The sequence below is a fragment of the Bacillus rossius genome, chromosome 12 (genome assembly GCF_032445375.1).
Source record: "Bacillus rossius redtenbacheri isolate Brsri chromosome 12, Brsri_v3, whole genome shotgun sequence".
NCBI lineage: Eukaryota > Metazoa > Arthropoda > Insecta > Phasmatodea > Bacillidae > Bacillus > Bacillus rossius.
Window position 1 is genome coordinate 32,486,482 of NC_086339.1, and position 12,090 is coordinate 32,498,571.

The 12,090-nt window shown below is 41.7% G+C and overlaps 1 protein-coding gene across 2 annotated transcripts in view; it reads left to right on the plus strand.

Moving 5' to 3' along the window:
- LOC134537809 (HEAT repeat-containing protein 1) overlaps positions 1-12,090 on the plus strand; it is a 103,605-nt gene that overhangs the window by 34,354 nt on the left and 57,161 nt on the right. For both annotated transcript variants that reach the window (XM_063378643.1, XM_063378644.1), the window contains exon 11: positions 3,116-3,275. In XM_063378643.1, the coding sequence (XP_063234713.1) occupies positions 3,116-3,275 (160 nt within the window). The remainder of the gene's footprint in view (positions 1-3,115; positions 3,276-12,090) is intronic.

Here is a 12,090-nt window from a genome sequence, read left to right on the forward strand (position 1 = left end):
TGCCGTGCGGTCTTAAGCACACACACTTTTTTTTATACTTTTTAACTCATATATAAAATATGTTTTTTAGTTCCTTAAAATACAATTTATTATTGTTAATTTGTTAATTGATGGCTAGCATAGTTCTTTGGAAAACAAAATACATACTCTATTTTATTACAAATAAATACCGTATTTACTCGCATATAGGTTGCCATCGCAGATAGGTCGCACCCATAATTTGAGGTCTTGAATTTGGTATTTAAGATTCCCCCCATATAGGTCGCACCAGTAATTCATTACACATACGCATTGCACCACAGTAAAAAAAATAAAAAAAAGGGCCTAAATTGATGTAAATTTACTGTCTAGCGCGCCGTGCGCGGAGAAAGGTCATTGTACTCGGTCAGCTGCTGTTACGGCGCGCCGGCTGGCTCTCTTTGTTCACTGAGCTGCGCATGCGCAGTATAACTCACTCTATGCTCCGCCCATCAGCAGCCAGCCAATAGACGCGAGCTTAGCGGAAAAAAATATAAGCTCCACCTCCCTTGAAACCAGTTTTGTCCAGTTCTAATACCAGTTTGTTGGTATACGCACCAGGTTTCTCGCTGCCGTGACATGTTCAAGTTTACATTCATCTTGATGTCTTGATACCAATAATTAATTAATTACGATCCCCAGGAATAAATTGTTATTTTAAAAAATATGCGTCAACTGTACAATACTTCCGAAATTATAAAATACGTATAAAACAGTTACCAAGACTCCGCTCATTTTATCTTGTGAAGTTTGTCTCGTACCAGTATTTCGGCTAAGTTGTGACATAAATACAGTATCAGAACTTACAAGCAGCCATGTTTGTACATTCGTGAGTTTACGTTTTTCCCTCGTGCATTTTAGATTGTCTCCTGCTTAAATTACGCGGACTTTTACACGCCTAGGCTTAAATTATTAAATGTTTAAAAATAAAAGCTACTTTTCATGTTATAAAATATGTATATTTTGCGATTTAAAATGTTCATTGCCGACTATAAACGTTACTTTTTTCACAATGTTTTTAGGCCTACCAGCTAATCTTATCTACTCTTAAAGTACCCACTGTATTTTCTGGTTGTTTATGGTTGTTACGTGACGTAAATAGCGGGATGGATTAGATTTTTGAGACGTAATTCGCGTGAAAGTATTGTATTGGACTAAATGGGAACTAAACGGGACCTGAAGAATATAGTGCAAGTAACTGGAAAACAAATAACGGAAACGTAAATAAGGGGTTTCGCTGTATGTGTACATTGTAAATAAATTTGCCTATACAGTGAAATTCCGTTACAACGTACTTCAGAATAACGTATCTTTCAGTTCAACGTATGATTTTAAATTCCTGCTCAAAACACCAATGTAAACAATGTAAAAATATTTCACTTTAACATTAAAAACGCCTCCTACCTTTCAATACAACGACCATTCTTTTCCAGTTATGAGGAAAATTTTACATAATTGTTTTTTGCGCAGGAGTTCTTTAATATAAATGTACATTATGATTAATTTTTATTGCTTTCAAGAATCGTTAACAACTATAAAACGTAAACAATGTCTCAACGATTCATAGAATCATAGTACAGTATAACGTGCCATTCTTCCTCCTCCATGGAACACACACTTCAGTGCACGAGACGATCTAAACAATCGATTGTTGTCTCGCCCCTCTTCAAAACAATTGTTTTTAGTTGCGCTAGCTTTTGGTTATTTGTAGAGCACGTTTTAAAAGTTTTTATTAACGCAGATACAAACGTTAAATAAAAATTATATTTTAAATTATATACGTAATATAAAATTCAATTTTAATTTATGCAGGTTAAGTTTTGAACTGTTTTGTGTCACAACATGGCCGACATGCTTTAATTGTGTTGCCATGAAGATAGGAATGACGCCTGACACAGCCATGCTCGCAACGCGCGCTACTAGTGCGGCGCTATGGTTATCTATGGATGCAAGGTTTGTTTACGTTTGACGTGGCGCGAGGCAAACAATATTGTCGATTGAATATTTTAATCGGGAAGCCTACAACTCACGTAGTTTCGGTTCCCTGCAAGAATTTCCGAAGATTTTCGAAGTTTTGCGTTTTGGTATTAACGCCACTTCAGCCGCTAAATCAGAAGTTTCAAATGAAAACAAGCATGTTGTGACGTGACTAACCTAACCTAACGCTTTGTTTTTTTAATTTCAATTTTTGAGAGAAATCCGAAGTTAAACGAACGTGGTAGGGAACCGAAACTACGTGAGTTGTAGGCTTCCCATTTTAATCAGGATGGTTGGCCAAAAAGATAAAAAGAAACTCAAGCAGTTCACATTGAAGGAGAAATGCAGATGTAGCACTGTCATTTGGTTTGGTGCTCACTACACTGTCAACAATCGCTAAAAATTTATTAAATTGTACGAACAATCATCTTTATCTGCTGGTCGCAAGAGACTTCACCTAGGAGATAACAAGGAAATTCTGTCCCAATAAATGTACATATCTGCAAAATAGTTTTAACAAATTTGTCATTTTGTGTTCGACAGATATAAATTTTGTACATGTAGGCCTAGAATTTAGGCTACTGTATTAAGTTAAATTTTTTTTTTTAATTCTTGTTTTACATATATTTGCTTCCAAGCTAATGTAACATTTGATCCCCTACTAAATTATTTTTAAAAATTCAAAAATGCTACGTTTTAAAGGTAAATATATAGACTTTCAGAATAAAGTACTTTCATTACTAAGTATAAAAGTTGGGGCTTTATTGATGTACTTTATAACGAGATTCTACTGTACCTATATAAACTTCTTTTTCGCATTTTAAAGCAAAATATTACAAAAAAAATTCCTCAAAAATTTTAAAAAATTTTCTTTACATATAGGGCGCACTTCATTTTTTTCCGCATCAAATCTGGTAAAATTGCTGCGACCTATATGCGAGTAAATACGGTAATTTGTATGATGACAGCTTAGTGCCTCTCTTGAATCTGCCAAAAAAAACTCACTTGTTTAGGAGTTTAACGCTATAGTGTTTATACTATGGATGGTTTTTATCATAGCTTTAAGGTTTGGAATGCAATGAAAAAAATGAACGTGTGTATTGGTTTGTTTTATTTCCAGCCAGTTAACGAAAGCGATGCAAGCTTTCCTCGACAAGACACCCAACTCAGAACATCAGGTTAAAACCCTGCAGACTCTACTGGGCATCATAGTTGATGCTAAAACGCCAGATTTTGTCTCCTCCGTCCTGCTGGGCACACTGGAGAATATCAGTTCTGAAGTATGTTTGATTGTATGAGTTTAATATTTTTCCATTTTTGATCTATTCATGTGACATAATTAGACAAGATTTTATGGCTTAATTTTAGTCCAATATTTAAAAATGAATATTTCTGTGTTATTGTTATTATTTTTTAAAAGCTATTTTGTAAAACTCACTCCATCAAAATAGTGGTAAAATTTATGTGCCACATTTTTAGAATAAAATAATTTGTAATGAATTGGACTAAAAAAAGATACATTCAGAATTAAATAAGCGACCATTTGTGGTTTTAAAATGATTCAATAAGAGTTGCACGATAAAAAAAAATTAAATTAATTTTTCTGAGCCATCACTTTGCTACAATTTTTTGTTCGGAAATGACATTCCTTGAATTTCAAAAATTATAAGATTACTTTCTTTATGATTTGAATTAAGTTTTGGTTAAATTCTAAATACTACATTTGTTCTATGATATAACTTGCTTTTTGGTGCTATATGGTGCATTAATTTTCGGTATTATTTGGGATTTTTTTTTCTCGCAATTGTCTGTATAATCTTGTCCCTAGACATATTGTATTTTTTTGATTTTTTACTAGAATTATTTAAAGTCTTTTGGCTTTATATGGTTTTCTGAAATCTATGCTGGCAAAATGCTTGGATGGTTCTTTCGTTGCTGTAGGTCGTGGCAGATGACTATCCCAAGCAATATCCCTTAATTGTGTCGTGTGTTACCGTCTCTAAGACGAGATGCGATTAGCCTCAGAAAAATTTAATTTTCCTTCTATTGCTGGCAAACATCACACCACCAGTCAGTCTTTGTTATCGTGTAGCCTTGGTCAGCTTAGTATTTGGTTTGGATATGTTACATAGAACTAGGTGTCTGCAAGTATTCAAAAATGTAATAATTTGATATTTGTTTCAACATTTTGAATTGTTCATACATTATTTAAACATGTATGAAGCCAAAGAGACTTATTCAGATATTTATGAGTATATGTTTTCTGTGGCACAGTACATAATTGTTTTTATTAGGGGTGTGCGAATATTTGTAAACACGAATAGTTGCGAATAGTAACTGACGAACTATTTGCATTCGTAAGTCGAATAGCAAAATTTAAAATTGTGAATACCGTATTGGCCCGAATATAAGGCGACCTGCAGTTTGAGGAGGCCAAACAAATGTAGAAATAATTTTGGTAGAAATTAATGTGAAAATACATTAGACATACTTTTTTTTTTTTTGATAAATCCTTTTTTCATTTATGTATACCACATTTAACTTTCCGTTTCATTTAAGCTACGTAATTTTTTAGTAGTGTGTTAAACGTAACAACGCAAACAAAGAATGCAGCTTGCCGGAACAAAACAAGTGGCTAGCTGCCATGGTGTAGCATACGGCCATGAATAACTTCGGTGACGTGACCGCGAATATTTGTCCACATTACTCTCTGTCCTATGAATTTTAAAGAATAATCTATGTTAATTATGTTGTTAAGAGTGGATTACTGTGAAATTATTAAAATAGCTTTTGAAGCAACGTACCAAATTTCTGTAAATATGTTGTCTTCGTGTGTGTTCGCAATGTTCGTTTTACAACAAAGAAAATTTATGGAAAGACAGTTGGCAGCCGTGAATTTCCAAACATTACATCCGAAATGTTCTTAACATTTTCTGTTTGTAAACGTAAATAATCGTTCTGAAAATAGAAGTGATATTTTAGTAAAAATATTTCCGTTAAAAATCTGAAATTAAATTACCGTAAATGTTAACACGCGATTGTACACAAAGTACAAATATGATTTGTGTAATAAAAGGTTGCCATTTTGAGATGCTTCAACATTCAATTTTTACTCAAGAACAACTATTTTAATTTTCAACTTTAAACAATTGTGAATTACTGCAATATTGGGTGGATTTATCGTTTTTCCCGTGTGAGGTAACAAAGTTTTAGTTAATATAAAAAATCGTGAACATTTTGTATAACAATGTTTCTACTATAGCTTTCTGCGTGGAACTAATGTTTTCGCTGTTGACGTTTTGGGTGCGAAAATAAGGCGACTTCCAATTTTTTTATCTTTTGTTTATGTAAAAATGGTCGCCTTATACTCGGACCAATACAGTATTTACGAGGGTTATTTTTTTTTCAACCTCCGATCGGCTGTAATAAAAAAACGGGAATGAATTGGGAAATTATTTTAATGTCAAAAGAAACGTACATCTTTACTCTATTTTTCCACATAATCACCATGCAGATTGAGGCATTTGTCGTACCGATGTACCAGCTTTCCAATATCCTCTGCATAAAATGATGCCTCCTGTCTATTCAGCCACGTTTTAACAGTGCTCTGCAGTTCATCATTGGTGTTGAAGCGTCGTCCTCCAAGCCACTTTTTCAACGTAGTGTAATGTTTTCCACCCCCGACTCACGTTTTTTCGGGCGCCATTGGTTGTTGCACAACTCCCCAACCAAAGGGATTTTCCAGCGGTTCAGTGGTTACCGAAAAATGGCTACACAAGAGTTTGTCGCATCACTTCCACTCAACCAACTCGCAACACCTTGATCCAGTCCTTTTTCAGTCTCGCTTCCTTACTCCTCCCCTGTGCACCTTACACCCACGTTTTCTCACAGCGTCCCCTCCTCCATCTTGACCTTCTTCTCCCTCCGTCCTCTCTTCCGCCGGCCGTCCGTATCCCTCCGCCACACTCCAAAAAAGGGAATTTGACTTCACCACTGTTTAGCAAGCTCACTTATTCTAACGAAGTCTAATTTCAGAAAATGTTTAACCACTATTCTTGACGTCCTACAAGTTAGTTCACACGCAAAAGTTTCAAGCTAAAACTAAGTGGATCAGGGCGCAAGAAAGTAGTTCCTAGCCAATAACAGCCCCCTGGCTGTAGACAATACTGCTATCAAAGTTGGAAAAAAGTGGCTTAACTGCCATTTTATCAGGGCATGGGGGTAAGCTGCAGTCCACCTCACAACCCCCCAGATAAAGTCATCCTAATGGGTGACTCACAACATTCAGATGGCTTTCTCTCTCAGCAGGCTCACGTCAGTCACTGCACTAGTAGCATGATCAACACAAATAACATTCCTCATTCTCCTCTATATAATAACACCACTTATCTACACAGGCTCTTAGTTGTCATGGCTTCTAGTCTCCCACTAGGGTAACCCAACCATGTTGCCCCTACCACATGAGATCCAGTCATGGCCCCTTTCTTTAACACCCTCAAATCACATGTCACAAAAGTAAGGCTTCAGTAACCCTTGATTAAAGATACCCCGCACTTCATTATTTTTGACCCCCACCAGTTCCCAAACATTCGGGCCCACTGCCTTGCTTAGCCTGAAAGGTCCCTCATAGAGTAGGTGAAGTTTCTTGGTTTCCTTCTGCAAATAGTTACTTTTCTCACTAACTCTGAGTAGTACTAGGTCCCCTACTTGGAATCTCTGAAACGGTTTACTTTGCTGCTGACCCCTCTTTAACGCTGCATGCTTCAAGCGAAGGCGTACTTCTTTCACCCTATCTTCCCTACTCAATTCATCGACTGCAGGAAACACACATTGTCCTGCTAGCTCATCCCGTTGTCTTTCATCTGTCACAATCTCTCGAGGAGAGAACCCGGTCCCACTGTGTACCTGCTCATTAAGCACGCTGTTGATGAGCGGAACTGCATCAGCCCACTTACTATGGCTATCATGGCAGTAGGTCCGCAGCAATCTCCCTATTTCCCGCATGACTCTCTCACTAGGGTTGCTTTGGGGATGTCGGACAGAACTGTACACTACTTCTGTTCCTGCCCAGGCGCACTCCCATCTCCACATGTCTGATGTAAATTGCGTCCCATGATCGCTAAGCACCCTCTTAGGTACCCCATACTCACTGAAATACTGATTGATCAGCTTGCTAACACAAGCAGCTGCGGTAGCTTTCTTTAATGGATAACAACAGACCAGCTTTGAGAACACATCCAACACTACGAACAGATACTGAACACCGCCCCGACCCTTTGGTAATGGTCCATACAAATCAACTGCGATCAGCTCCCTGGGCCCCTCAGGAATAATCGGCACCCAACTGCCCTCCCAGCTCCTATTCGGATACTTGGCCTTCTGGCATATGTCACAACTCCGTAATATCTTCCTAATACTTTTCTCCATGCTCACCCAGTAGTAGCTATTTGTTGCTAACCACAGAACCTTCTTGGCCCCAAAATGACCATTGCTGCGATGCAAATGCCAAACAAGCCTTTTCACCCAGCACTCAGGAACACATAACTTCCAGTCCACTGTGCCTGCCTTTTCCTTTCTGAAAAGTAACCCCCCAGATAAACAATACCACTGCTTTAAATTTTCTGCCCTTGCATTACTTCCCACCTGACTGGTGGTTTCCAATGACTTGATCACATCACCCCACACAGGATCCTCTCTCTGCCGTTCCCCTAGCTGACCAAACTCAGCCACCAAGATCTCGTCTCGCTCCAAGGTCATCCCCGCCATCACTGGTCCCGTGCGTGGTTTTTCCTCCAGCACTATCTCCTCCCCCTCTATCACTGTGCGGCTCAACAGATCAGCATCTTGGTTTTCACCCCCGTTCACATACACTATCTCTAGACGATATTCCTGCATTGCTAAACACCAGCGTGTTAGCCGGCTTCCCATTAACTTGCAAGACATAAGGAACGAAAGCGAATGGTGGTCTGATAATACCACAACCGAGCTACCTAACAACAGATTACGCAGCTTTCCCAAACCCCACACTACGGCCAGACACTCTCTCTCAGTGACTGTATACGCACGCTCCGCAGGGCTCAGCGTCCTACTCAGCAACCCTATAAGCTCCTCTTCCCCCTTCTTGCCTCGTTGAAAGCACTTCACCCCTATTCCGTAACTGGATGCATCAGTGCACAAAAAAAAAGGTTTGCTCATGTTAGGATGCCTTACTATACAGTTGTCAATAAACAAGGCCTTTGCTCGTTCAAAACTGTCTTCACACTCCTGCTCCCACTGCCACTTACAACCTTTCTTTAATAACCTGAGTAATGGTTCCACAGTATCAGCAAATCTTTCGGCAAACCGCCGGTAAAAATTGCACAACTTTAAAAATCCCTTCAGCTCCTTGACTGACTGTGGCCTAGGAAAATCTTTTATTAACTTTACTTTATCAGGGTCCGGTCTGATCCCCTCTGCACTGAGCTGAAACCCCAAAAACTTTACTTCTCTTCTCAGAAACTTTGACTTGGATAACCTCAGTGTCAGGTTCACCTCTCTAAGCCTACACAACAGTTTATCCCAAATCTGTACATGCTGTTCAAACGTCTCTGTGGCAATCAGAACATCATCTACATAAGTATGCACCACTGACTCTAGCTCGGGTCCCAACGAAACATCCACCGCTCTGCAGAACTCCCCAACGCTATTTGGTAGGCCAAAAGGGAGCACTTTAAATTGATACGACCGCCCTCTGTACAAAAAAGCTGTATACGGCCTATCTTCCTTCTTTAGTGGTACCTGCCAATACCCTTTTGTGAAGTCGGTCGTGCTGATATATTTACTGCCGTAAAATGATTAAAACAGGGAATCAGGTTCGACCGGGCTTTGCCTGTCAGGCACAATATGATCTTTCACCCCCCGGGAATCAACACAAATTCGTACACTCCCGTCGCTTTTCCTTACACACACAAGCGGATTGACAAATGGGCTGTTCCCCCGCTCTATAATACCCTTCTCCACCATTTCTTTGATCTGTCTTTCCACTTCCTCGCTGCATGCTCTAGGTATTGGGTAACTTTTCCCTTTGAATGGGGTGGTTCTGGTCACCGGTATGGTTGCAGTATACTCGGTTGTCAGCCCTGGCTCGTCGCTGAACACATCGCTATAGCGGCGCAGTACTTCCCGCAGCTGCTCTCTCTCCCCTTCACTCCCCTCCTCACAGGCCGCCAACACACTGTCCAACCTCTCCTCCCAGCCACTCAAGGACACATGGCTCCTGCTTATCTCTTCCCCTCCTACAGCAAGCGCTAGTTCTCTCTCCTCTCTCCCCTTCTCCCACTCCTCTACGTACTGCACTCGCAGCGACCCCCCACCCCGCTCGAACACCGTTGTGCCCTGCAGCATACTGTATTTTTTAGTGCTTACGAAAATACTCCCTGTCACAAAGCTTACTACTACCTCGTGCGTTGCCATGAAATCAATGCCAATTATTATTTCCTTAGCTAACTGTGGGATGACCAAACAGTTTGCAAAATACTCATCTGGCCCTATCTTGAAATTCAGATATACCTGTTTATTTACTTTCTTGCTTTTTCCCCTTGTTGCTCCTATTATGGTTAACTGCGGCACCGGAAGTACCGGAAACTCATATCCTAACCTGTTTAAGTTCACCAGAAACTGTTCGCACACACCAGACACTTCTGACCCGGAATCAAACAAGATTGCCACACCCTGGTCTCCTACTTTGCATGCCAGTTCCGGAATGACTCTGCCTTTCACTACAGTTTCTGCCTCGTTTAATAAAAAACTTCTATCGTCAGTGAAAATTACATCAATACTATCACGGGTTTCTGCCCGGTCAACAGACTGCCTCCTATCAGTGTGGATCTGCCTAACCTGGCAGCTTAGGCTAGGCGACCCTCTCCGTTTCCCGGAACAGCACCGTCCTTGTGTTCATTGTTTTGATTTCTGTCTGTCCTCTCTCCTGCTACGCGCCCTTCACCGGTTGTCGCCCAGTCTCCCTTCCTTCCACCCCTCCATCTGTCCCTCCCCCCTCCTTGCCAACCCCCTCGCCAGTTGCTGTTGCCATCGGCTGGCCTGCCTTCTTCCCTGCCTTCCCCCCTCACATTCCCGGGGTGACCTTGGGCGTCCCTCCCCTCCTGCGCTTCACCACTCCATCCGTCGCCTCTTTGGCCTCCGCCGCTTCCCCCCATCCCTCGCTCTAAGCGATGGTCTGTGTCACGATTTCCTGTCCTGTAAAATCCTCCCCCCTTCTCACGCAGCGCACTGAGCCTATCCAACTCCTTCAGCACTTTTCTAAGTTGCTCAATTGTCGTGATTTCCTTGCCCACTAATGCCTCCTGCACCCGCAGTGGTGACTGTGTGTAAATCATGGTTATTATTTCCTCCTCACCTAATGGCGTGTCATAGTACCTGGCTCTTTCTACCACACTACTCAGATGGCTCTCCAGGCTCCCTTCAACACACCGTCCCCGGTACAGTTCAGCTCTATCAGTTCCCTGAATTCTCTTGTCCCAGTATTCCGCGGTAAACTCACGCTCGAAGTCAGCAAAATTTGCCATTCGGTGGTCACAGAGCCTAAGCCAGTTGCTACTACCCCCTGTTATTGACCTCTTGGCCACTACCAATTTCTCCTCACTCCCACAACCATACATAGAAAAAAACTCCTTTAGGTTGCTGGTATGTTTACGCGGGTGTACATTTCCGTTCCCGGTGAACTTCGGTATGTCACGATCGTGGTACTGTGGTGCACAACGTCCGCCCCTACTTGTGTTGTCCTCCCTGGTCTCTCCCCGCTTGTTTACTTCCCCCTGACTTTCACAGGTAGCTGATTCTACTGCTGCACTTCCCAGCCTGCTTGTTCGACTCCGGTTAACAAGCTCACTGTCTCCTGGCTGCACCCTGACCACCTGTTCCAGCGCTAACATTTTATTCCCAAGCCTTGCTATTTCCTGGCTATGCTCAGCAACTTGTCCGCTGACCTCCATCCACCTTCCCTCTCCCTGTTCCTGCCCACTTTCTACTACTCTCAGGCGATTTTCAGCCTCACCTAAACGCAGTTCACAGGAGTTCTCAAAGCTAATCTGCCTAGCCATCACTTTATCTCCTTCCTCCCTCATTTCTTTTCTGAAAGCACTCATTTCCTCCCGCAATCCAATAAACTGATTATTCTGTTCACGAAATTTGTTCTCCACCGTTAGTTGGAATGATTGCTGACCTTTGATAATTTCCCTCAACATGTCCATAACTTCACTACTTTCGCTACCTTGCGGAGATAGCGGTGTGCTGTCGGCCGCACTGGGTGGGCTAACAACGCTCGCGCCAGCCCCTTCACCATCTCTCTCCCTTCCCCTACTTTCCCCTCCTTCAGCGGTTATCCCCAAATCCTTTTCATTCCCGTTACTCCGTTCTGCGTCACCCCTCGCGCCCCCGCTACGAGTATCTACTGGGGCCATGACTGTCTCCTGTGTTTACAATATTAAACCACTTGCACAAAGTTTATATAACTCCTAATTACGTAACTATGTTTACCCTGATCCACAAAACACTTGAAAGCAGGACAAGAATAACAGGCAGACGGCCATAGTTATAGAACACAGAGGACACCAACTATTGTTTCACAGGAGCTCGGCTCGACGGAAAACCACACCATGTGACAGTTACTTCTTTCCTCCGCAAAACACAACTCCCTCAAAAACCCGCGGAACACAGCTCATCCATCCAGTCTCGTATCGGCACTTCACTCATGTTTGTTATGGCAAATTACACTGACCTTAATCATCCTGTTTCAGGAATACCTTACACGCAGCTTCTCCTTTGTTTCTCTTCTCTCGCAGCCATATTTCTCCCTGAATACTTCTTTCTTCAGGTCCCTGTTCGGGCGCCAGCTCAGTTGTAATGTTTTCCACCCCCGACTCACGTTTTTTCGGGCGCCATTGGTTGTTGCACAACTCCCCAACCAAAGGGATTTTCCAGCGGTTCAGTGGTTACCGAAAAATGGCTACACAAGAGTTTGTCGCATCACTTCCACTCAACCAACTCGCAACACCTTGATCCAGTCCTTTTTCAGTCTCGCTTCCTTACTCCTCCCCTGTG